Source organism: Magallana gigas, chromosome 4 (genome assembly GCF_963853765.1).
Source record: "Magallana gigas chromosome 4, xbMagGiga1.1, whole genome shotgun sequence".
Classification (NCBI taxonomy): domain Eukaryota; kingdom Metazoa; phylum Mollusca; class Bivalvia; order Ostreida; family Ostreidae; genus Magallana; species Magallana gigas.
This window is the reverse complement of record NC_088856.1, coordinates 14048359-14075743: the sequence shown is the minus strand read 5'-3', so window position 1 is coordinate 14075743 and position 27385 is coordinate 14048359. Positions and strand designations below refer to the sequence as shown.

Below are 27385 nucleotides of genomic sequence, written 5' to 3'. Positions count from 1 at the left end.
AAACGACTATATAATAGAAATAATTCAACAGATAATAAAGAAAATCTGATGGTACTAAATAAGCAATACAAGAGAACAATGGATGGTTGTATCAAAGATTATAAGAAAAACATTACTAAGAAACTTGTCAACTTGCGTTCTACTAACCCGAAAGACTACTGGAAAATTTTACATGGTTCAAGACGGGATGAAAAATGTGCTGTTAGCATTGACGATATGTTTCAATTTTTAAAGGATATGAATGAGGGCTGTGAGAACGGTGAATCTAATATTGATAACACTGATTTTATTGGTACATGTATGTATGACGATATTCTTAACGGTGAAATTTCTGATGAAGAAATTGTTGCGGCAGTTAAGAAACTTAAAAATAGTAAAGCCGCTGGGTATGATCTTATTGTAAATGAACACATTTCATCTACTCTGTCTATTTTTCTACCAGTGTATAAGAAGTTTTTTAATATTATTTTCTGTAGTGGGTTCGTTCCAGATGAGTGGCTAATCGGTATTATCAAACCAATTTATAAAAATAAGGGGGATCCTACTCAGCCGGAAAAATACCGCCCGATATCTCTTTTAAGTTGTCTAGGTAAATTTTTCACTAGTATTTTGGCCAATCGTCTGGAAGCATACGCCACTGAGACAAATCTTATTTATGAAAACCAAGCCGGGTTTAGAAAAAACTACTCAACTTTAGATCATATTTTGACATTACAATTTCTCTGTGACATTTTCATGAAAAGAAAAAAAAATTATTTTGTGCTTTCATCGATTTTAAACAGGCGTTTGATACTGTATGGAGGACCGGCCTGTGGAGTAAACTTATTTTGAATGGAATTAACGGGAAATGCTTTAGATATATTAAAAACATGTACATGGGTATAAAGTCACTAGTAAAATTAAATGGTATTGCTTCTAATTTTTTTGAATGTAATGTAGGTGTTAGACAAGGAGAAAACCTTTCCCCTTTCTTATTTTCTTTGTTCATTAATGACTTAGAAAACTTTCTTTTGGAAAAAAATATTGTTGGTTTACAAAGCATTAGTAATGAAATCGAAAACGAGTTATTATTACATTTGAAACTACTTATTTCATTTAACGCTGACGATACCGTCATAATGGCGGAATCGACAGAAGACCTTCAAAACGCCCTCAACGAATTTTATAGTTATTGTACTCAATGGAAACTTAATGTCAATGTTAATAAAACAAAAATAATGGTTTTCTCCAAAGGTCCAACATCGAAAAAGCTTTTTTATTATAAAGGAGAAGTTATTGAAAATGTTAAAGAATTCAAATACCTGGGTATCGTTCTGTCAAGAACTGGTTCATTTATTAAAGCAAGAAAGCATTTGTGTGAACAGGCTCAAAAGGCTATGTATGGTGTTATAAGAAAAATTAGAAATTTTAATTTACCAGTAAATTGTCAATTTGATTTGTTTGATAAGGTTGTTTTACCAGTTTTATTGTACGGCTGCGAAATTTGGGGCTTTGAAAATCTAGATATTATTGAACGTGTACATCTGAAATTTTTGAAAACAGTACTTAATTTAAGAAGCACAACACCGAATTTTATGATATATGGAGAAACAGGGCGCTACCCGTTGTATATTAATGTTTATACAAGAATAATTACATATTGGGGGAAAATGCTAATAAGCCCCGAGAACAAAATTGTATATACAGTGTACAGATATTTATTTTCACAACATTTTAATAGCGATTGTAAAAGCCCATGGATTGATTGTATTCAAAGAATTTTGAACATGTGCGGGCTACAATATGTCTGGCAGAACCATAATTTTGTCAATATAGAATGGTTATCTGCTACTGTAAACCAAAGATTAAAAGACCAATTTATGCAAATATGGTCAAATGATATAAATTGTTCTTCCAGAGGTCAAGTGTATAAAATTTTAAAACCATATTTTGGCTTTGAGAATTATCTTGATATTTTACCTGTAAAACTAAGAAAAAAATTCATTAAATTTCGTACATCAAACCATCGTTTTCCTGTAGAGACAGGCAGATGGTATAACATTCCTTTGAATGAGAGGTTATGTCTTTTGTGTAATAAAGGTCTTATTGGAGATGAATTTCATTATATTTTAGAATGTTTGGCACTAGAAGAAATAAGGAAAAATACATAAACACAAAATATTGGAAAAGACCAAATTTTTTTAAGTTTTCTGAACTCATGACTAATTGCAATTGTAAATCGCTAAGAAAATTATGTGTATTTATTTCAAAAATTGTTGATGCTGTCTGCTCCTCTTAGTTGTTTTCCTATTATGATCCTTTATACTAAAATCTAACATAAGTAGTGATTCTATAGTCTGTTCTTTTTTATTTATATTTTTTCCCTGTATGAAAATGTGCCTGTTTGTCTGTACCTCTGACGATTTGTATGTATTATATATATGTTCCTCTTGTACCAAATTATTTGGTCTGAGTGAATAAACTGAACTTGAACTTGAACTTGAACTCAGACGTCCACGTAATTTGTCCCCGCCAATTCAAATGTTTTGAACACCAGGTGAAACTGACGTAAAACTTGCCAGTTAATGTACCGCGGTCTTACTCAAATGGAAAGAGTAAAAAATGTTAATATGCACATGTGTTGTTTAAATAAATATTTGCTTGTAAGCGAAAAGATATCCTGATACATATTTGTATTCATTTATGTATAATCTTTTATCACTGAACTTTTTGAATATAATTGATGTACATTTGTTACTTTGGGGTGACAACACTTTATCTTATGATGAAAACATAAAAATATTTAAAGAAGTTCATACATTTATACAAAAGTGTTGTAGATTTATCTAAGTTTTTAAATTATTTGCATAACTTTCTTATCCAACCTAATTCTAATTCTAGATTTAAAACTAATGATTTATTTGTATTTCATTACATGTTCTATAACTGTTATCAATGTTAACTGGCATTGTATGGCACTGTAATATATTATGTACAAGGAGAGGACATTCAAAGTTTTTTTGGAACTTGTGTCCAATCCTTTTGGCATTAGTCAATAAAATATGTTCAACACAACACAACACATATTTGTGTTTCTGGTTTTTTGTTTGTTCGTTTAAACTACATGTAGATGATTATTGGTCACTGATATAAGTAAATGTACATTTTTAAATCTTGATATTAATATTGATAAGAATGAGATGTAATCATATTGAGATAGAAATTTAGACCAAAAAAAAAGGATTTCTTTATTATTACCTTACGGAAGCGTATCGTTTGGCACTATTTCGAAAAGTAATTCTTTTAATGGTGTGTTCCCGTTTTGCACACATTTGATAATTGGGTATAGAACAACAGGTGTGATTTGTGTTGTGATAGCAATTATAGTCTGCTTTCGGTCAAAGATTTTACCTGGATTTTTACCTGTGTTTTATCAGCGCCTTAACGATAGAACAAGAAGAATATAGATATTTTGTTCTGTTTTATAAATATTTTTTGTATTCCTACGCCAGAGTTCAATATAGTCTCGTTCAACTCGACGCTCGGCGATATATATGTATATATATATATATATATATATATATATATATATATATATATATATATATATATATATATATAATTGGACTGCTCTCTGGAAAGAGAGGTCTTAATGACATTTTTATCAAAAATTGTTTTTTTATTGGAAAATGGAGGAGTGGGTCTACAATAATATTTCTTAATTTGAAACTTGTACTCCCACTAGTTTTCATGTTACAGGCTTTTGAAAAACGTTGTTTTTATATCCTTCAGAACTGGGACAACATCATGACGTCACTTAAATAACCTTCAAGTTGACGTTGCACACATTACACACATTTTTTTTTCATTCAGATGTGCTAAGTTAATTTTTTTTGTTAAGTTGTATAATTTGCAGAACTAGATAATATCTTTTTTTAAGATATAGTGAATTACCCGGTAATTAATCATATTTGATCATTTAATTTTTTTCTCAAAGAAGGAATAAAAAAAATATACACAAAAAATAATAGCATAAAATAGGAAATTGATTTTAATTATCCTTTACTTAAATCATTCTTCAATTTCATATTTGTTAACCTATATATTCAAGTCATATTCAATGGTTTAATTAATATATAACTTATATTATAAAAATTAGATTTATACAATAAAAAGTCAACCATTTCCTGAAAAAAAAGTTTACATCAAAATGTGTAAAAAAAAAAAAGTTTCAGTTCAGTAAGTTTACTACTGGACTGGAGAAGGGCACGTCTCCTCCTGGAAAGCAGGTCTCGTTGTGTACCCTAGATTCAGACAGTCCACCAGCGGGAAGTACATCCGGTCTTCTTATTTCTCTGAACTGAAACCCCTGATCTTTGAAAATCTCAATCTTCTCCTCGGTTCTGACACAAGTTTTCTTCGCCATTACAAGGCCTGGCTCGTTAGAGTCGAACGAAAAGTGTTGGTACTGGCGGATACCCTTCACTGGTTTGAAAAACTGCTCCAGATACTCTTTCATGGATCTCCATTGCCACGCTGGGTATCTCACAGCAGTGTTAGTTGTAGAAGATCTGTTAACAACATCTTCAAGTTGGCGAATGCTATCGCAATCACACCGCCTATACAACTTCATGAGAATAGCAAATCCTCCATCGATGAGGCACCGTGCATGTCCGGGGATCTGCATCTTAAACGCTATTCTGTTTTGATGCTTTGTCAATACTCGCCACATGAAATATCCAATGAAATATTAGTTCTTATTCTGGCCACAGCTGTTATCAGCGTGTATTTCGTTTATAAGAAAGTTCCTGACTGACAGTTGTTTTGGTTCTCCATCGGAGCGGACACCAAATATATCGACTTTTCAAAGTGTCTGAAAGTACAGGGGGCCCATTTCCCGCAAATGATGAGGAATTAATTTGTACTCTAGCAGCTATAAAAGCCTTTGGGAATAGGTGATCTGGTGAATTTAAGATTCATAAACTGACAGCAAAATGGCAGAGTATGCTTAATTGTGTTTTGATGCTTATTTTTAATATTTTACATCCTGAACAATCCATTAAACAAATTAAAGAAATTAAGATTAAAAACTTGTATTTCCCAGTTTAGTGTAAATCAGTAGTATTTACCGGGACGGGAAATACCGTTATTTACCACCGGTCATTCCCAGCACTGGTATTTCCCGGCCAATCCTGATTTAAGTATACACTGTGATACCTGCCTCAGATGACGGAAATTCTACAGAAATTGGTTAAAGTACACTGGCTATACAGATAGCGCATGATTGTTTACATTCATAGAGAAATGGGTAATTAAGTCCAGTGATGAACCTGTCTGAACGGGTAAGAGATTATAAATAAAATGCTATAGCTGACCACGGTGCATCAGAACATTAATACTTAACTTGAGCTTATGCACTTATAAGGTTCGTAAATTTCAGGTACAATTTCCGTGTGTGTAAAAAGGAGGTGCGGGGAAAGGAGCTCTCCAGTAGTAAACTGGAAGCTGTCTTTTGCCTTCCTCTTTTTATACAAGTAAGATCACATTAAGAACCACCATGCGCGTTTTTGAAAAAAAATAACATAAATGATTCAGGGGGTTCACGTATATATAATATTTTATTTTCAGAATTTCTTGTAATCAATGTCTATTGTTATTTATTATACATTATATTATATTGTGGAGTTTTAATCGGAATGTTTTTATAATTAAAATGCTTTGAATAAAAGAAGTAGTCAACTGGAAGCTGTCTCTTGACAATTCTTTTTTAAACAGGGAAAAGGGCTACTCCCCATGTAGAGGAGGAGATAATTCTGGGTTATATAACGTGACAAGGCAACGCCGGGTGTCTGGTCAAGGTCTTTAAGATCAAATTTATTGAGATATCGTATTGGGTGAAATCATAATACGATATAGTGGTTGCAAATACGGGTATCGATCCCTGTACTATTTAACTTGGACATACCAAATCCATCATAACTCTAGATCTAAAAATATATTGTGATAATATTTTTTTATGATGAAAAGAGTATCCCAGTAATCAATTCTATGTGATGAAGTGGTCTATCTTTAAACTGGCCTGTACCATGATTTGATATAGTATTTATTCCTATTTCTATCAAACTACTAAAGAGATCAGTGTTCTCGGGCATGTTTAATTATAATTAGTGTACTAGCTATAACTATATCCTCTTTTCGTCTGCGCCATCGTCAAGATAATCTCAAAAAAATTTAAAAAAAATAATTTTTACTTTACAAATGATAATAACCAATTATAACTTCGGTATCTGAAGGCTAATTCCTAAGTCTACAATGTACACCAAAGAAATTAATTCTAGATATATGCGTATTCATAGAAGTAAAGTGAAGTGAAAAGGATCTTAATGATACTTGTATGTATATTGTTTTGAACTAAGTTCATTTCAATGTAACATAAACCGTCGCCATTTAAAGTTTGGTCCTGTGTCATCGATTTACCTGTCCTAAAGTTAAAACATAACTTAAAAATTTCGCAAGGAACAACTGAAATAGTAAAACGGGTAAGTAATAAACTTAAGAAAAATTTATAGGCTAAGATATTACTTCGTCCTTAGTATACAATTTTCATATTTAAAATATAACTAAATACAAGCACATGTACAAGATAACGAAAAAAAAAAAATTAATAACGAGGCATAACCAAATACTTCTGCAGAAGATCCAACATTTTGGGGTATTGATTACCAGTCTCCCAAGGATTATTTGCATCTGGAATATGTAACATATTGCGGTGGTTTTCAAAGAGATATTCAGCAAATTCAATGATATTGTATTTGATTGATAAGGTCAGAACCGAGTTTCCATGTTTGCTAAGATGCATCATTTCTACTGGGATCTCAGCGTTTATAAGCATTTTAAATATTTCAATTTCGTTACCCCCGTTTTTTCCCCTTCCAGCAACATAATGTGCAGATGTCCATCCGTTTTCTGAGCGCTGTACATTGAGATTTGGATACCTTTCTAATAAATACGAACACATTTCACTGTGGCCATGTAAGCACGCCATATGAAGTATGTTCATACCTTTATAAGTTTTCTTTGTCAGCATTGTCTTGGATTCTAGATATTTCAAAAGTTGCATGTTGCCACTTCTGACAGCAAAGTGAACGGAATATCTTCCTTTTTCGTCCGGTGCTGACAACAGAGAAGGGCATGTGTCCGTTAAAAATATGCATGCATCCAAATGGTCGTTGTCACATGCAATGTGCAATATGTTTCTATCACTCTCAGATTTGTGATCAACACTTACTTTTTTCGCAACCAGAAACTTCAAACATTCTGTATTACCATTCTTCGCTGCATATAAAGCCGCAGTCCAACCATCATTACTTTTTGCAACCACGAGGTCATTGAAATAATCAAAAATAAATTTGCACATTTCTAACCGATTATAAATGCAAGCAATATGAAATATATTTAGTTCCCTGTCAGTAACTGCCTTTGCGTCAATACCGTTATCAACCAGTAATCGAAGTAATCTGACGGAACCAGACTCTGCCGCGTAATGACAAGCATTTTTTCCTTCTAAAGACTTTTTGCAGACATACTTTTTGAAATCATTATTTTTAAGGATAAAGTCGCAAATGTCATAGTGACCAAATTTTGAAGCAATATGAAGAACCGTCATTTGAGAGTGTGTATTTTTGCATATCTTCAGATTCACGGAGACCAATTTACAAAAGATCGCTACATTGCCACCTTTCGCCGCTAAGTGCAATACACTCCAACCATTTTTATCTGATTTCACCAATAAATGGTGTCTTGGTCCTATTTCTTTTTCCAGATGAAAGTTAAAGTGTTCTATGTTTCCATCAAGACATGCTTCTTTGATTTGTTTTATTGAAACTAGTTCCTCGTCTGTTTCTTCATTAGCCTCCCAAATATATTTAGTGTCTGTAACATAACAAACACAATGAAAACATAGAAACAATAATTTTTATTATTATAGGGATTTGGACACGATTTTAGATTTCTTTTTTCTTTTTTCTTTTTATATATATAATGGTTTACTTGCACATTTTGAATGATTGACCAAAATTTGAATGCGAGAATTCAAGTTATAAGAGAGATACAGAGGTAAGAATTCATTGTTTTGTAAACAAAACTCGAGTCTTATATTTGTTTACAATAAATGAAAAGTATGAAATTACTATTTTTTTGACAACATGACTCGTGGAAAACCAAATAAACTTATTCAATGTGTTTATAAATAATATTATCAACAGAATAAAGCAACAATAGATTAAAACTTATACCAATAAAACACATTTGTAAACAATAAAAAGGCTCGAACTTTGTTTACCAAAAAAAGGGTTTTAAAATCCTGTATCTTGTTTATAACTCAGTATTTGACTATCAAATTTTGACAAAGCATGACAAATAGCCATATTAATCATTCTAGACATTACCAAGAGGCCAATTGGCCTTAACGGTCAACTGAGTAGCATATAACCCATACACAAACTTGTCGAGGAGTCTCATATATGCATTTAATTAATTAGGTTTCATTCTGAAGTAGAACAATTTTAAATTTGTAATGACGACCACCTCCCTGCCTGAACGTTTTCAAAAAGAACTATGAAACCTATAATTTTGGCGAAAAACTTAAAGATCTGGTCTACAAAATCATGAATTCAGTTTTCGTTTCAGGTGCGTGGGAGTTAGTAAGAAGATAATTTTTTAACATTATATGCCTTGACACCTATACATCCATTTTGGCCCTGTCCTAGAGTCAAAACTAATACTCCAGGGGACATGAAAATTAAAATTTCAGTAAACATTGTTAAAATTTTGAGCTCAAATCTGTGTGAGTCCCTTTAAGATTACAATTTGCGATGTGATTAGACATACCAGAATATCAGTTGATGGATCAACAAGAATCCCTTTAAAATATTAAGTAATAAATATAAAATCGATATCGGCTTCAAAAATTAATCTGACTAAATTGTAACTGGAGATATGATACTTCTGAGCTACACTTCCAATATCAATTAGACAGAACAATTATTTAACGTGTCTTGTCAAAGAGGGTCATATATTAATTTAATTATATTTTTTAATTTAAAAAAATGTCATCAATGAGAATTTTCTTTTCAAATTATGGATCAAATCAACAAAATGATCGTCACTCAAATTAAGAAATTTACACAATTAACACATATTTTAACAAGAAACTTAAATAACAAAATTGCTATATTAAACTAAAATTGGAAAATATCAAATGCCAACCGATTCCAATTTTAACTTACTAATTTTAAATGATTTTTAAATCTTTAAATCTCCAAAGGGTTTAATTTTGTGTATTTTGGTGAAAATTATATCGGCCAAATGACTATGTACGATATAGACCTAATATTGCTCCCTAAAATTAACATTACCAAATTACTTTAATTCTTTGCTTATTTTGATTTTTCATTGATTTTTGTTCCTAAATTCTTCCTTATCCAATTTAGTACTTATTTAATTTGCTATTTATTCAGGAGCAGAAAAGAAGTTTTTTTAAAGAATTGATGCACTTTTCCTATAAAATCATCAAAGGTGCACCCTATCGCCAGAACCCCTGGCCCTTGGGCCATAGATTTCACGATGTTTGTAGCTATAGAGAGCAGAGTGGATTATCTGCAGACAAATAGTCGTTTGGTGCAATAACTTTTAAGGGTCAACCACAAAAAGAAAAAAAAATATTTTCATAAATCTAATAATCAAATAACTGCCTCGAGAAAAGTAGAGAAGAACAAAATGGAGAAAAAAAGATAAGGAATAAAAAAGGTTTTTCATATTAGAGGTGGAAAGACCTCATAATATATCTGTATATTATAAAAATGAAATTGGCAGAACATAACAAAATTAAAACTAACTTGAATTATTATTAGTTTTATATGTCTGAATTGTTTATTTACATCAGATGCTATTCAACGAGTGAAAAGTTCACAAATCTGTTGAGGTGAACTGTGTTTTATACCTACAAGTACATGTTTGTACATAAATATATTTATTGGGTATTTTTTTAGGGCACTACGTATTTCAGACAAATCAAACTTCTTGTATATTGAATCATATGTAGGTTTTCTTTTTAAAAATCTATGATTGTATGAATCTTGAAAACAATCGACACTAATGACGTTATTCTATTTGTATACAGGTATTATATTGGATTGACTTTTTTGTACATACTTATTAAAATTATTCCCTCCTCACTCCCTCCTCCCAATTTAACCGAATGCACGATTTTTATCTCTTTCTGCACATGTTTATTCTTAAAACAATTTCTTTTAAAATAGAAAACAAACTACAGTAAGCCTTTGACTAACCTTTCAGTAAAGTAAGAACATTATTTGAAGCAGTGTGGACAGATTGATATCATGTTTCTAATTTTCATTCATAAAAATGATTGTTCTTTATTCTGAATAAAACATGCAATCCTGTTCAGCTCGAGAATTCAAAAGTTTAATACTGTGAAAATCACAGTTTCAAGGACTGTTTAAAGTAAATTCGTGGTCAATGACCCTATCAATACAAATTGTTAGTAGAAAATGTACTTCAATGAACATTTAAATTCATGGTTAAACTTAAAACCGAATTCCACGAAAATTGGTCTTCAACGAATATTGATGAACCACAGTATGCGTGCAGTATTTTTTGGAGGGGGGGGGGGGGGTCAGAGTCTTGCGTGTTTCGTACCTTTTTTAAAATTCTATAACTGACAGACATATCCTTTGTTAAACATGTAAATTTATTCCATATTTTAAAATCTAATCACTTCATCAAATTCAATTATATAGTCATAAATATACCATATTTCAACGAGAATATCTCTGTGTATCATGCATAAAGAAAATAACAGTAGTTTCTGAGAAGTTGTCGACGACTTTAAATAAACAAAGTTGTCATTTAACAGGAAGATGACGTCTGGTTAATACAAAATGAATCCTATGATAAGACATATCTAAAAATGGGTGTGTTAAAATCTCAATCTGTAATTGATAGTTGCTAAGAAAAATACGTCACCAACTCCTGTTATGTTATAAGTCTACCGTCTGTCAATCAATCATTAACATCTACCCCCAGAAGTCACTCCAGTTGTGTTTATGTATATATACCAGAACCGAAACCGATTGTTGTGTCAACAGCAGAGATAAATTCAATTTCCTTAAAAAATGTACTATTTCCTACGATAGTCGATTTGCAAATCAAACTGGGGTACTTGGAAAAACTCCCTGTTTATTCTTAAGTTACCAACATTATTGTGTACCTAAAGATAATTAGCTTTGAAGTACGAACGGAAAAGTATTTGACAAGTAACTTTATTTCAACGACCAGCACCCTTTCAATCCGGAGTTATTTCATATTTTATATCAGGTATATTAACGGCGTTGTAAAACACATCAGCACAAAGCACAACAACAGTATTGGGATATTTCTTTTTAAGATTAAGTCTGGTCTGGGTAAAAGTTTGCTGTCAAAATTTTCACCAAAACGATGCACAATGTACGCAGATGTATGTCCATTGTACAGAGGGCGCTCATGGAATGTTTAGTCCAAATATATTGGAATTCAACATATACTAACTGTAAGGATATGTTTTTAGTTGAAATTAAAAGTCAAATAGTCAAATATATGCACTTTTATGCAGTACTCTTTATAGGAACACCTTTAATCCGACTCTGTTAAACAATGGTTATAACAATATTACAATTATACGAGTATATATCGAAGGACTTACCTTCATTTTTCGGTTTTTCTGTAGGTATCTATAAAATAATATTTTTTGTTATTACATTATTTATTTAACGAAATATCTAATGTCTTTATTATAACATACAGTACATTTTTTCATGTTTTGCAGGTTTTAATAATTACAATAACGCATGCAATTATAAAGAGAATAATTTTATACTCTTCACCTACCCAGCATATTTTGTTGTCGACGTAATGCTTCTTGCTAACTATACACCTTTCGCAAATATGTTTTGATACAGGAAACTCAATTTTTGCAATAAATGAGTTGTCGTTTTCAGTATTTAGCAATCCATTTTGACATTTATATCCAACATCGTATTTATACTCTTTATATTCTTGTATTTCCCTCTCAATGGATTGCTTAACTTCTTGAAGAACATTCACATCAATTTTTCCTTTCGCCGGTACTAAAATTTGGACCTGGATTTGGTTTTTGCAAAGACATAGAACCACAATATGATCAAGGAATGAATAGCATGCCGCGTTTTCATACAAGCAGATTTTTTCATTTTTTCGTAGAATAGACCATTTCGGTATTTGCATGCATTTTAAAACTATTCCGTAAAAGAGAAACACTGGAAGCTGTTTGTTTTCGTCAAACTGAAAACAAAGAATCGAAGACTTTGAACTTTCCATATCAATGACTGCGTTTTTAAATATCATTTTGTTCATACTTGGGATGTAATACCAGAGTTTGTTTTCATGCTGTATTGCTAACAATCCTAATCGTTCCATGTAAGCTAGAATCTTCGTTTTATGCAAAATATACTCCTCCTTTGCTTTGCTTTTCCATATTTCTGTTAGTTTTTTGTCTTCCATTACCCCTGTGCTCTTGAAATGGTCACGGTTGTAGTCTCTATCTTTGATATCTACGGTAAAATGAATTAGGGACTTGAATGCATTGACAAACCATTGAATATCGAGAATGATTGTTTCATCTAATCCTTTCTCGTAAAAGTATAACAGAGTTCCAACTCCGTGCAAGAAACACAACATTTTTGTAATGTCTTCTTCATTCATCCTGAACTCTTCACTTAAAAGGACGTTTATTTCTGATAGTTCTTTTCGAGACATAATCTTTTGTGTTTTCTTCCTCTGCAAAATGTGTTCAAATATTGCCCACACTGGTCTTATTTGTTCTTCAAAAGACCTAGAACCAAGGGCAAGCTTTGCAATACATTTCTTGATATCTGATAAGTTTTCTAATTCTGGACCTGTTTTCGGAAATCCGATTGTGAAAATTCGGTCGTGATGCAAGTGCCTCTTCAAGTATGAATAATCTTCAAAACACTCGAAAAATTCCCGGAAAAATTTGCGACAGTCCTGCAAAATCATGGGAGTTATATATATATATATATATATATATATATATATATATATATATATATATATATATATATATATATATATATAAATATATATATATATATATATATATATATATATATATATATATATATATATATATATATATTTATATATATATATATATATATATATTGTATATGTGTGTGTGTGTGTGTGTGTGTGTGGTTAGCGCGGTGGCCGCTCACTGCTAGGAGAATGCGTGTGTAGTAGACAAATCCGCATTTAATGACCGTCAATACAAAGATTAAATTTGAAATTGTTTAATTTTATGAAAACAGTGCTAAATATTAATACCAAGCGAATGTGTTCACTAAGATATTATTTTCTACTAGGGGAGCTACAATAAGGTAAATATATATATATCTATATATATATATATATATATCTATATATATATATATATATATATATATATATATATATATATATATATATATATATTTATATATATATATATATATATATAGTTAAATCCAAAAAATATCGCAGTGTCCGGACGTCTGAAGATTGAATGAAAGCGCTAACGTTTTACTCTGTGTTGTCTTTCGTTTTTCAAATTTTATATATATATATATATATATATATATATATATGATATAAGTTTGCCTAAATGGCCGAGTGGTTAGTGCACTGACCGCTTACTGCTAGGAGAATGGGGACCAGAGGTCGTGATTTCAAGCCCCGGCCCGGGCCGAAGTGGAGCTTCAATAGGGTGAGTTTCTCTTTGTTTTATATATATCTATCATTCCTTATGGGCAGGTATATGTCAGTTTGAGAGTTATTGCAATGTTTGGGCCTATTATATGTATATTGCTATTAAATTGTCGTTTAACTGTATTCTACCTGTATCTCAAACAACCGTGAAGTAAGTGACCAGCGCTAGGTTTCTTTCGTCATCTAAAGCAACATTTTTCGTCTTGCCTAGATGGCCGAGTTGTTAGCGCGTTGGCTGCTTACTGCTAGGAGAATGGGTTCCAGAAGTCTTGAGATCAAGCCCCGGACGGGGCGAAGAAAGAGCTCCAATAAGGTGAATTTCTCAGTGCTTTATATGTGTGCATATATATATATATATATATATATATATATATATATATATATATATATATATATATATATATATATATATATATATATTGTGGATAAAGGGGAGGCTTGCCACATTATAATAATTCAGACAGGTCGTGTTTGAGAGTTGTCGTCGATGTGATATAATTTTTCGCGGGTATGTTAAGGCTTCCCACAGCGATGTGTAGGAAATCACTTGTCTGTACTTCATACAATATGACGTCATAATCAACTTGAACGTCACGACCAACTTTCCTTTCGATTGTGTCAGTGAATGCATCGTTACGTTAAAAGTGAATTATATTGAAACTGTAATAAAACCGCTTTTTTCCTTTACATTGATGCTGTCGTTAATCAGGTCGGGGAAACTACTTTATATGGATAGTGTTGTCATTGCAGAGAGGTTCGTACCGTGAACAATTGTCCAATCAGTAAATAAAAAGCAACACATGTGATTTACTACATTTTTACGTTTTTACAATAAACACGTGGTTTAGACTAATTTACGACTTGATTTCAAAAGACTGCGGGAACGACAATTTTTTGGTAAAAATCTAGAGATTATGTACTAATAAAAATTGTTCATGCTCACATTAACAAACATTGCCGACTTTCTATGTTAAATAGTACGTTGAAATACTTCTCATAAAGTATTCACAAGTCATTATATTCCAGTATTTGATTTTCGTAAACTTTGTGATTTTCGCTGTTGTAGTGCTTTTTGTTGACTTGAATTTAAAACTGAATTCATTTTGATACATGTTTATTGTTGTATAACACAATAGTAATAATCAGTACACATGTACCTTGAGGAATGAACATATGTAAATGCATATATAAGAAATGTGTCATATGTGTATATGCTCGCTCTATTGGAATGCCAGAAGTCCAAGTAGATGCATACAATAACTTTCTAAAAGAATACATGGATTATTATCAAGAGTACGCACCAAACACGCATCTCGTAACCATTTACACGTAGGCTTTAAATGGTCATATGAGGTTTTGAATGCCAGACAATGTACGAACACCTCCGAGTCGAATGCTTAGGACCATGAAATCACCTGAAAACTGTCCTCATTAAAAATCAGCGCTGGCAGTAAGGCTTTTGTCAACAAATAGACTTAAACAATGCAGCTGATGAACCCCAATTTTTACCATTGTAAAATGAGTGTTTGCAAATGTGAGCATGGAAAAAGTAGATAATGATGTAAATATTGTTTTAAGTGTATAAATGCTTGAAAAAAATAATATGCCTTTCCAAAAGCAATTAGAAAAAGTAGCATTTTTTAAACGTAGAATGTTTTGTAGTAACCCATGATGCATTTCAACGCAGGAATGTCAATCAGCTGATCGGTCAGTTTGTCGATTACGTCTGTGCCTCATTTGGTATGTAATTTTATTCCGACGTCACAGAAAATAGTTTCCCCGACCTGTTAATGCTATGTGCACAGAATTAATTCATAATCAGTAATAAAAAATCAGTAGAATTAAAGCTTCATTTAAAGTAACACACTATTTACAAATTAGTGATTTGGTGACTTTCCTTGTTACGTGAATAAAGTCATTTTAATAAATGTAAGAACAAGAGCTCGACGCAGGTGAACGATTGATAGAGTTTTCGAATATTGAAAGTAACATTGGTTGAGAATACGGACACCAAAGTGAATCATGCTTAGGAAACCTACGGATTAACCCCAATTTTATACATTTACATTCTACAGCGTTTTTCCATTTTATTCTGTGACATTTAAATACCGGGTTTTCAAAGTTTAAATGACGAGTTTTATTATGATGTCACGAACGTTGAGCGCTGTAAACTGCAACTTCACAAGCGAAAATTAAAGTTCACGCTTGTGGCTGTTACCGTTGCTCTTCCATTAATATTAACTTACCCTTATGATAAGATAGATATTTTAAGGTAAAAATCACATTTGCATCATTTGCAGACAAGACAAGAAGACAATAAATTATGATTGTTGTTGCTAAAAAAAATTATAGTTGCGCATGAAATCACACGGAAAATCTAACTATTTGAAATGTCCATAGCAACGGCAATATATTTTAGTAAATGCCCATTTTTAGCTCACCTGAGCTGAAAGCTCAAGTGAGCTATTCTGATCACATTTTGTCTGTCGTCCGTCTGTCCGTCTGTCCGTAAACTTTTCACATTTTCAACATCTTCTCAAGAACTACAGGGCCAATTTCAACCAAACTTGGCACAAATCATCCTTAGGCAAAGAGAATTCAAAGTTGTGAAAGTAAAGGGCCACACCCGTTTTCAAGGGGAGATAATTAGAAATTATTGAAAAAATTTCGAGAAATTTTCAAAAATCTTCTTCTCAAGAACCAGAAAGCCAGGAAAGCTGAAACTTGTGTGGAAGCATCCTCAGGTAGCGTAGATTCAAAGTTGTGAAAATCATGACCCCCGGGGGTAGGGTGGGGCCACAATGGGGGGGGGGTCGAAGTTTTACATAGGAATATATAGAGTAGATCTTTAAAAATCTTCTTCTCAGAAACTAATCAGCCAGGAAAGCTGAAACTTGTTTGGAAGCATCCTCATGTAGCGTAGATTCAAAGTTGTGAAAATCATGACTCCCGGGGTTAGGGTGGGGCCACAATGGGGGGTCGAAGTTTTACAAAGGAATATATAGAGTAAATCTTTAAAAATCTTCTCAAAAACTAATCAGCCAGGAAAGCTGAAACTTGTGTGGAAGCATCCTCAGGTAGTGTAGATTCAAAGCTGTGAAAATCATGATCCCTGGGGGTAGGGTGGGGCACAATGGAGGGTCGAAGTTTTACATAGGAATATATAGAGTAAATCTTTAAAAATCTTCTTCTCAGAAACTAATCAGCCAGGAAAGCTGACACTTGTGTGGAAGCATCTTCAGGTAGTGTAGATTCAAAGTTGTGAAAATCATGATCCCTGGGGATAGGGTGAGTCCACATTGGGGGAGGGGGGTTTTAAAGTTTTACATAGGAATATATAGAGTAAATCTTCAAAAATCTTCTTCTCATAAACTAATCAGCCAGATGATTCTTTATAATTGTTAAGACTTTGGCTCCAGGACAATTATTCGTCCTCACAAGAAGGTTCAGAGTTTGATATAGCTTTATATCCCATATATAAACAATTGTTAAGGATTTTTTTGAGAACTGCAATATTAAACGTGTGATATGACTATAAAATCATCATGTTAGAAAAGGGACTAATGATAATAAACATAAGAATACCCAGGGGGAAAAATGGATTTTATTTATACAGGATCTACATGTATTATTGTACATTGTCCAGATTGTTTGTATTATGACTCCATTGAGCTGATTTTATAATACCTATTGTTTCTCAGGTGAGCAATTTGGCCCATTGGCCTCTTGTTTTAAGGTGCTTTCAAGTTCAGGACATACGTGATATTTTCACACCCATTAATATAAGTTATCTTTACTTTTTATACGAATAATACCCATTCAAATATGCCTCAAAATGTTAGAATATACCTAATTTCTAGTTTTAAACTATAGCAACGGTTCTCAATTTTTATTTATATATTCGGAATTGCACAACCATTGATCATACCAAAAAGTTCCAGATTTTCCATTTTATTAAAATCAAATAAAGAAATCATATTTTGAAATTTCTCTTTAGTTACCATGGAAACACTTTAAATATATGTATTTCTCCATAAATGTTTTTCTTTTTCTTGAAAAATGACAATTTTGTTAAATAATATACTCTACCGAAAGTTTGCACATTACTTACAATATGTTCTCAAATAAGCAATTAAATGCTATTTTTACATCTGCTAAGGAGAGTTGAGGTATTAGAGCAGGTGCTTTTAAACTGCCATATCTAAGGTATTATTAGTTCTATATTTACCATACTTAAATGTTGGATTTTGTTATACTGAAGCACTCAACGGACGTGAATGCTGAATCTAAGCCATTGGTTTTGGATACTGTGGAAGGATAAGGTTTTTAGAGTAAGTGCAATTTGATGGCTTTTTCTTACCTTGTAGTTGTTATTGGTTTTATCTTTACCTAATTTAGTATTTAGTATTATATGATATAATATTGTAGCATTTGGTACTGTATTTTATCATATATTATACAATAATAATCTAAATAATACAATATCATGTATGGATACTATGATACAATGACATATCATATCATAAATACCTTATCTTATCAAATTACTTTAAACAATGTTTTATCATATAATATTATAAGGTTCAAGTCATATCATATGATAAAACGTTGTATCTTGATACACTGACATATTATATATAAGTAATAACGTGTCATATCATTTCTTTAATTATCCAGTATTTTATCTAAAAAATAAACTCAAAGTTTATCCAAATTATACGAATATAACCTGGGTTGGGTCAGTTTACGCTTTATAATCTGCGAAGCGGATTATAGAAAAACAAGAGGCCCATGGGGCCACATCGCTCACCTGAGCAACAATAGGCGTTCAAAAGATATTGTGCCATATGGTCCCTCGGTAGAAAAACAAAAAATAAATATTGTAAAGTATTCGAATTTTACACTTATTTTTGTATACATGTAATCTTTGACATTGTACCTTCATGAAATATTATTTTTTACCAGAATAAGAAAATTCTACGCAAGATATAAAACTAAACATTTGGTAGAGGTATACTGTTAAGTTGTTAACTTCCAAATCCCTATATTTTCGTTCTGCCCGCCCCCCCCCTTTTGTAAAGCGATCAAAATATATGAGAGCATATAGGTACACTTTTTTCATCAACTACTCAGTACTTACTAGTTATTGTATTAAAAAAAATAGTAGTTATTGTTTTTTATTTTAAAACCCCTACATGTATAGATGTGAAGAAGAAACTTGTGCCTCAATGTGCTCAATTCCTCAAATTAAAAACATTCAAAAATTTTATTTGTCTTCTCCATTATAATTAAATTACTGTTATTTACCGGTACTTCGCGTACAAACCAGGATAATTTTCCGCTGTAGTATTCTTAGGAATAGCGATAATTACTTTATCCCCGCAACAGAAATGTGTCAGAAATATGGAAACTGTTTTAAAGATGTCGTTTTTATTTACTCGTGTCTGAAAAACTATCAAAATTGATGTAGATTTCACATTATTTATTGTATAAAGAGAGGGCCCCAGAGAGTAGATATATACAGAATACTAGTATCATTCTTTTATTTCGTTTGTACAAGTATTTAACATGCTCTAATTCATAGAGATTTTCTAATGTTCAACCAAAATTTCAGCGTCAATTGTAGAATTATAAGCAAGATACAGAGCTCACAGTTCGCCTAGGTTTGATTCATATTTTGTTCACATGAGTTTATTACATTCAGCTTATGATTTTTAACTTGGTATTTCCTATTCAGCATTTAAAATGGAAAAAAAGAATGGCCTAAGATTTTATATTCTTTTATTAACTCAAGACCAGTTCACTGGTATTTGAGGTTCAAAATCAGTGTATACAAATGTACACAAACACAGTGAAGGATCACATGTACAGTAGGAGTAAAAATGACGTAAAATGTCGAAAAATGTTAAGTTTACAATACAATAAGATGTTAAAGTTGGTTTCTGAACGAACAGACATTGAAAATTTTCTTAATAAATATTGACAAATTTTTTACTTTTTTAATCTTTAGATTTTAAGATCTGTGTACAAACATAGAATTGTGAGCAAATCTCTGTTTCTTGCTTATAATTTTAAGCTTAACACTCAAATATGGTTAGTAAATAGAAATTGAAAACAATTAAACATAAGAAACATTCACTATAACAAATAAAGAACACAATTTATTTTTTCGAAATGAATCATATATATACATGTATATACCTACATATTTCCGTCAGCAATGTCAAACTTTATTTAAACTGAATAAACTCGAGAAAATGCCGAGCATCTTAACAAAACCTATTGCATTAATCTACCATTACGCAAAAGATAATGCCGAATTACCGATAGAATGAATTGTATATTAGTACTTTTTTGATACATCAGATTTTGCTTAATTTGCGCAGGTAAACAGTTAACTGTTTGATTTACCAAAGTCTCTGTTTGATTAAATACGTAAAAATCACGAAATAATACAGACGATACTTCCCAGGTTACAAGCAGAAATAATGAAAACGAAACGAAAATCGGAACAAGCTAACACAAACGTCATGTGTGAAAACTGTCAACGCATTGAAATATTTAGCCTCAATTTACTTCACAAAATCGGCAACAATATATTTTGCATGTTTAAAAAATTTCCCTTCATACGCGAACTGTTGCACAACAAGCAAATTCATCATAGTCAGATCGACCCTTTTTCGTATAATGTCATGGCTGTTTTAAACAAAAAACCTCGTTTTAGAAGTATGGAATACGAGTCTAGGTAAAATGGGTATGCAAACCCGGGCCGTGGCAAAATAAAAGCCAAGGCAGATCGACAATCGTCAATTCCAAATACGCATTATTTTGCAGCAATATTTACAGCGAATACAAATATACTACTCCATCAAATATCCTGAAATTTTAATGAGATTGGCAGATTAATAACTGCCAATCTTTGTTTTGGCCAGACCAAGTCTTGCCTACCCATTTTACCGGATGCAAGATTACCGGATGCCGAACCCGAAGCTATTAAACTGATTGAAACACGCATTTCCTTTATTATTATTTTCGTAATAACTCAGATTTGAAACAGAATTAACACTTAATTTTTGCAATTTATATTTTCCTTCCCATAAGGATAATTTATGCTAAACTACGTTGAATTGGAATCAGTAGTTCTTGAGAAGAAGATTTTTAAAAATGCACCCCCCTTTTTCTACATTTTCAAGGTTTTCTCCGCTTTGAATAAAGATCGGACTTTTATTTTTGCAATTTATATTCGCCCTCCCATAAGGATGCTTTGTGCCAAATTTGGTTGAAATTGGATAAGCGGTTTTAGAGAAGAAGTTCAAAATGTAAAAAGTTTACAGACGGACAGACAGACGGACAGACAGACGGACAGACAGACGGACAGACGGACAGACGGACGACGGACAAAATGTGATCAGAATAGCTCACTTGAGCTTTCAGCTCAGGTGAGCTAAAAAACGAATTGCTCTAACCCAAGTTGTACGAGTATATCTTGGGTTTATATTGAGAACATTTCTTATAATATAATTTTCTGTAAATTACTGAACAAATGAAGTGCGTTTGACTTTAAAAAATGCTATTAATATGTTCAAAATTCAATCGCAACGTCAAGCAGATTAATACGTTTTTAACGTCGGTGCACTGTGACGTGTCTTGTGACGCCCAAACCAGGTTATACATATTTAACTTAATTTTTCTATCCAGCTAAATGCCACGTTACAACCAGAATTAAATTATTGTTTTATCTACGATACTATATTCATTTAAATATTGTATTGTGTGATAGTGCAATGTTTATGATACATATTGTAAAATATAATACGATTTCAAATATACGAACAATTATTATTCAATTGCTATGATGCGATATTATCTTTAACCATACTATAAACTATAATATCATAGTTTTTAATACAGGACATTAAGTATGATCATCATATATTTTGATTAAGGTGGTCTCATTAAGGGGATGCCTTGTCATGGTTAGCTCTGTAATATGTAACCTATGTTTTCAAAATAAGTCAATCGAAACACTGTTAATCAACATGTGAAAATCAGACTTACTGCTTTTGATAATTTGTCGTCATGAGTGCCTACTATTATGACTGGTGTCGTGGTGTCACTATAACTGTCAATTGATTGAAGCCAGAACTTGTAGTAATCTACAACCATAGAATGTAGACATATATAGCATTACGTAAGATACACGGGCAGGAAATATCTAAATAACGATTATGGACACGTTAATCAAAATACCAATACATTTCACAAAACAATGTTTTATTCAAGAAATCTCTTTATTTGAGCCAAAAGCTAAACTTATTTATCAAGATCGGATTTTTTTTTTAAATTTTCATTGCTTATAACCATTTTAAACATGTTTAAAATCTAAAAGGAGAATATTCTTGCAAAATGTCTCACTTTAAAGAAGGAAGATTGAAATGTCGCTTGAGTTATAATCAAAACAATGCGGTAAATTTGTTTCACAACACTTGGTAAAAGGTTTTGAAATGTCTTTTTGAAACGGCAACACATTATAAGCTCGGATTGTTATTGTACGTTTTATTTTTAAATTAATCAAAAGAGGTTGCGACGATTTTTGGCATTCATTTCATGCTGTAAATATGCATAAATATAAAGAAAAAATACCGATCAGTTAATAGTTTAAGTATGGTGAACAACGCTATAATGTTTTATTTTTTACATAATGAAATTGTTAATGTATTAGTAACTAACATTTGACTTAGTACATGGAGCACCGAAGAGTCAATGTACAACATGATTCCGACTCTCAGAATTTGATAATATACTTCATAAGATACTCATTATTTTGTTATTAATATTAATCATTCTGTTCATGGAGGTAAGCATATTCGGGAAATTTCCAATTTCTAAGCAGAAATAATAAGGGCTTTGTGCGCATATATTTGTTATCCTATAGCAAGTTCATTACCTTGATATTTCCAGGATTTGAATCTACTACAATATAAATCATCTTCACCAGAATCAAGAACAAGCTCATTTAGACTTTTTGTCATATCCACAACCAAGATATAGCATGTTTTCGGACTCAAAAAAATCTGATGAAACGCATAATACAAACTTCGCCCTGCAAAATCTAAAAAAGAAATTTGAGGACGTAGGAGTGTGTCACACGAATGCTTTTTGACATCGTCCATTATTTTTGAGATGGCATAACATTCATCCTTCTCATTACTGATACGTTCATTGCTTTCAATGTACCCATGGTTTTTGTCTGAGATATATGCTGACGAGAAGGTGTTTATTTTACTATTTGTTAACGCAATGTCAGGAGAGCAAGTCATTATCGTCAAGCTTCCTTCATCTTCCGTGCCTTCTTTTACTAATTCCTCCTTACATTTCGGCAAACAAAGCAACTTAGTGTCCTCTGTAGTATCCTCATTGTCACTGATATCATTTTTATCTCCTTCGGGGAATGTTTTTTTTTCCCTCAGAGACTCGTCTTTTTGTTTTGTTTCCACGCTTTCAAAAACATCTGCAGAAAAAAAGGTATGATGTTCATTCATTTTTACATTTCCAATAGTCACCTTTTATACAAAGCTTTACCATTTTTATCCAAATGTAACTGTAATGCTGTTTGATCGTTTATTTTGCAAAGTTGTAATTATAAATTAGAAACAGTACCGGTTTTATTTTTAAATCGAAAGCAAAAATCAATCAAAATGACATGAAAACGGCCACAGTTTTATGTTAACACATCACAATCTATTAATTTAAAGTTTATATCCTTCTTTTGCAGTATATGTAATAAGTCAATTAAAATAAATGTAATTATTTTTTCGAAATTTTCTTAGACATCTTTTAATGACAAAATTAGTAGAGGTATAATTACCGTTTGCATTCTCGTTTTCATTTTCTCTAATATAGCGGCCTTTATCTTTGTCCTTTTCGTCTGTATGTTCCTTAGAATCAATAAATTCCTGTGCTGTTTTGCAGCTTTGTGTATGATCTTCGTTCTTTTCACTAGATATTGTTTGCTCACTTTTTTCTAAAACATCCTCAACTTTGACAGATACGTCTGTCCAACTATTAGTATTAGTTTGTGCCTCAATCAAATTTTTGGTAAAAAAAAATGTTGGTAACTCATTCCCTTTATCGACACCTAAAATAAATAAGGTCGTTTGACACAGCAATATTTTATTTGATGAATCATTAATTAAACTTTTTTTCAAATTTCATTTAAAAAAAACCAGACACCTATATCGGCTTTCAATTATGTGATAAGATTTTTTGGCATGATTTTTGAGAACCGGAAGACAATACTATATATCGATGCGTGGTATATATATCAATAAATACATTACAAAGATTGTCTTGCCATTTATTATAAACATATCTCGGAAAATAAAATTCAATAAATTTCATAGTCATATAAGTCACTTTATAGCAAAGATACTTAACGAAGAAGTTGAAACGAAAATGCAATTAAATTTGAACCAATCCTGATTGACAAAATGAACTGTTTGCGGTCCCTGTTTGCGGCCAAAAAATTGTTTTCGGTTTCCATTAAAAATTCACACAAAAATCCTATTAAATAATTGAAAGCCGATATTTTACTCACTGTTTAAAATTACTATTTAATACTAAATATAATGGAGTGGTTCTTGAAAGCAAAGGCATCTTTATTACAAGTATTAAAGTATATATGTATATACTTGAATACACATAATGGCCTTACATTTGAATAACTTACTTTGGATAGTTTCCTTATCTTCCAAGACTTCAAAACACTTGACATGGACGTCAATTATTTCTGTTGACTCCGTGAATTTTAGTTCTTCAAAGGTAAGGTTTTGCAATCTTCGCAAAAGAGTTGTTTTGCCAGCGCCTGCGCATCCAACTATTTCACATCTAACATGACAGACAGACAACTCTCCTTTGCGGAGAAATTCTCTTAGCTTTTGTTCATCTATTTGTATTTCTTTCACTTCTTCATCTATTTGGGTTTTTTTTATCGGTGTTTCATTTTCTAGTTTCCATTCACTTATTCGTAAGTCATCCACTTCTATCTCTTCTATTTCCCCCCGATATATCTTTGTCTGTTTTGCTACAATGTTTCCAGTGAATTTCTTTTCATCATTTTTCTATTTGTTCATTTTCATTTTCTGTATTTACTATCTATTAAACTTGTTCGGCTTCTCTTAACTATTGTCCTATCATTTTTTAAATATTTTTTATACATGTTTTATTTTACTGTCTTCTGTGTGTTTCTTATGGAAATAAATTTTATATTAGCAAGTTAAATGTTGGTAGATAGATCACTTGTATGGGAATGCATTCAATGGAATATTTCAAGTATTAATTGAGATGAACATTTTATTTGTTTATAAAACATGTTCAAACCCAGTTTATTAGATTATACCTTATATAGCAATTACATCTATTCTTTGTTAATGCATTTCTTAGTATTGATTTTATTGAAAACTAGAGGGTCATGGGTTTTAAGGGTCTTCTAAGTACCATTCCTCCATATACAGACCTGTCGAGGAAACTTTTAATTGCATTCAATTAAGTTTCATTCTCAATTAAAGGAATTTAAGATATGTAATGCCCCCTTGCATTCCTGAAATATTCCAACAAGGACTATCAATTCATTAGTTAATGTAAAAAAATTGAAGAAAATCAGAGTACAGGACCGAATAATTAAAAATTGCATGGCCCATAATAAATAATGTTTCAAATTTGTTAAATGTCAAGTTTTTTTTTATCAGCATATCTTAAGAACAGAGTTTAGCCTTTGCTCAGCACATTTGGAAACACCCTCTTTTTATGACTGAACGTTTGTCCCATGGGGACATGCCCGATGTTTACTTTAAGCAGTTATATTGTCCCTAAAAGTCTTCTCTTTTTTTTATAATAAAAACAACTGCATAGCCTAAGCTGATTTTCTCAACATGATACATGAACAAATTTATAATCCTTTTCTTTAAAAAATAAGCATACATCTCTTTCCTTTAAATTCATCAACACGACATAAGATGTTTAGACATAATAAACTAGTGACCCCTCCCCCCTTCTTTGGCATGAACCCCTGCATTTGGAGTCATGAGATTCAATAAAAGGTATCCGATCCATATTGGAACCTATTTTTTCTAACCTTAAACATCTATCATGTATTAAATACTATGTTATCAATTTAAAGACTTTAGAGTAGAACAATGGCACCGCTAAGCGGAGCATCTCCTCGCGACATGAGTTATTGTGTGTAGGGATGCATTATTTAGGAATACAGTATAGTTATGTTAATGAGAAGACCACATTCTACTAACCCTCCATTACAGCAAAAACTACATTTTCTTTACCTGTACTAGAAATATCAAGTTGTTTATTTGAACTGCTTACTTTCACTTTAGTATCAATAAAGTGAAGCGGAAGATTGATAACTCTTACTCAGAAATTTCGATTGATAACTCGTATACAAAGTTGACTATGACATTGATTTAATAAAATAATTCATTTGTAATAGTATTAATGGTTTGAAAGGCACGTGCATTTTTTATTTGTTATTTTACAGAAGTGTGCATTCTATGATAAATATTTTTAGTTTTGAACGAATTTTGTCATAATGTATGCCCCCCCCCCCTCCTTTACAATGGTGTAATTTTATCTAAGTTTTTGCATAAAAATTTGACAAATAAATATGACATTGCATTTGTTTTAATATTTTACAATTAGGCATATTCGTGCAAAGGTTGAGGAAATTCTATTGGAAGGTTTTTTTTTAATTTACTAGAAAATTGAAATGGCGCGTACACACACACACACACACACACACACACACACATACTGGTTTATATCACATAACGAGGTATAGATTTCCATGAAAACGTTCAGAGGTATATGCTTTCTACTGAAGTTACCGATAACTGCCATAGTAGATTTAGTTCGAATCAAACATTAAATTTCATCGATCATCCATAATTTTTAGAATTCTCAACGATAACCTTGCAATACAAATAGAAATTTTCTATACAACCCGAGGTATTCCTTTAATGGTCATGCCCAAATATGGTATATACCTCAGAATGTATATATTCTGTTTCTACTTTTTTTCACATTTACTCAAATTATTAAACGTTGTTTTAAATAAAAGGAAGATGCTGATGTTTTAATAGTCATGGTCGACTGATATAAATCCAACAACTATAACTCTCGCGAATTATTCTTTGATTTATTTACTTTGCATGCAATATTCGCAAAATTCACAAAAACGGCATTCATGATACTCTAAAACGCCTTCAAGCTGAAATTTGATAGCACTGAAGAATTATAAGGGCAGCAATTTTAATGTTTTGTTCAGAATGGGTTGTAGCAACGCGAAAAGTAATAGCGAAAAATGTAATAAATTCCCATTATTACATTTTGCGTTGAGATAAGCGCAAAATGTAATAAAGTTTGGGCTTTTTTTCCAGAGATACTAGTTTTCTATTTTCTATTTATAATACTATGCAATGTATTTATGAATCCATTTTGAAATGGGTATATTAGAGGTAACCACGAGTGCAATTAT

General features: G+C 31.6%; 1 protein-coding gene and 1 long non-coding RNA gene across 2 annotated transcripts; both read right to left on the bottom strand.

Moving 5' to 3' along the window:
• Nucleotides 1–6426: 6426 nt before the first annotated feature.
• LOC109618517 (uncharacterized) lies at nt 6427–21997 on the bottom strand. Its single transcript, XR_010712851.1, has 4 exons — nt 21898–21997; nt 11926–13080; nt 11741–11768; nt 6427–7911 (listed from the first exon to the last, which is right to left on the bottom strand). It is a non-coding gene; the product is annotated as an uncharacterized lncRNA (long non-coding RNA).
• Nucleotides 21998–22763: 766 nt separating this feature from the next.
• Nucleotides 22764–26748, bottom strand: LOC105317447 (uncharacterized). The gene is made up of 4 exons (XM_066082385.1): nt 26736–26748; nt 24569–24922; nt 23708–23977; nt 22764–23350 (listed from the first exon to the last, which is right to left on the bottom strand). Exons 1-4 carry the CDS (start codon nt 26746–26748, stop codon nt 22764–22766), a joined length of 1224 nt encoding a protein of 407 aa, XP_065938457.1.
• Between the last annotated feature and the right edge of the window lie 637 nt (nt 26749–27385).

Bases quoted from the DNA above. Each gene is read 5' to 3' on its own strand.
- LOC105317447 (XM_066082385.1), bottom strand. The intron at 23,978-24,568 runs GTAAGTTATTCA...TATTTATTTTAG, and splicing joins AGATAAGGAAACTATCCAAA to GTGTCGATAAAGGGAATGAG. The intron at 23,351-23,707 runs GTAATTATACCT...TTTTTTCTGCAG, and splicing joins TGAAAACGAGAATGCAAACG to ATGTTTTTGAAAGCGTGGAA.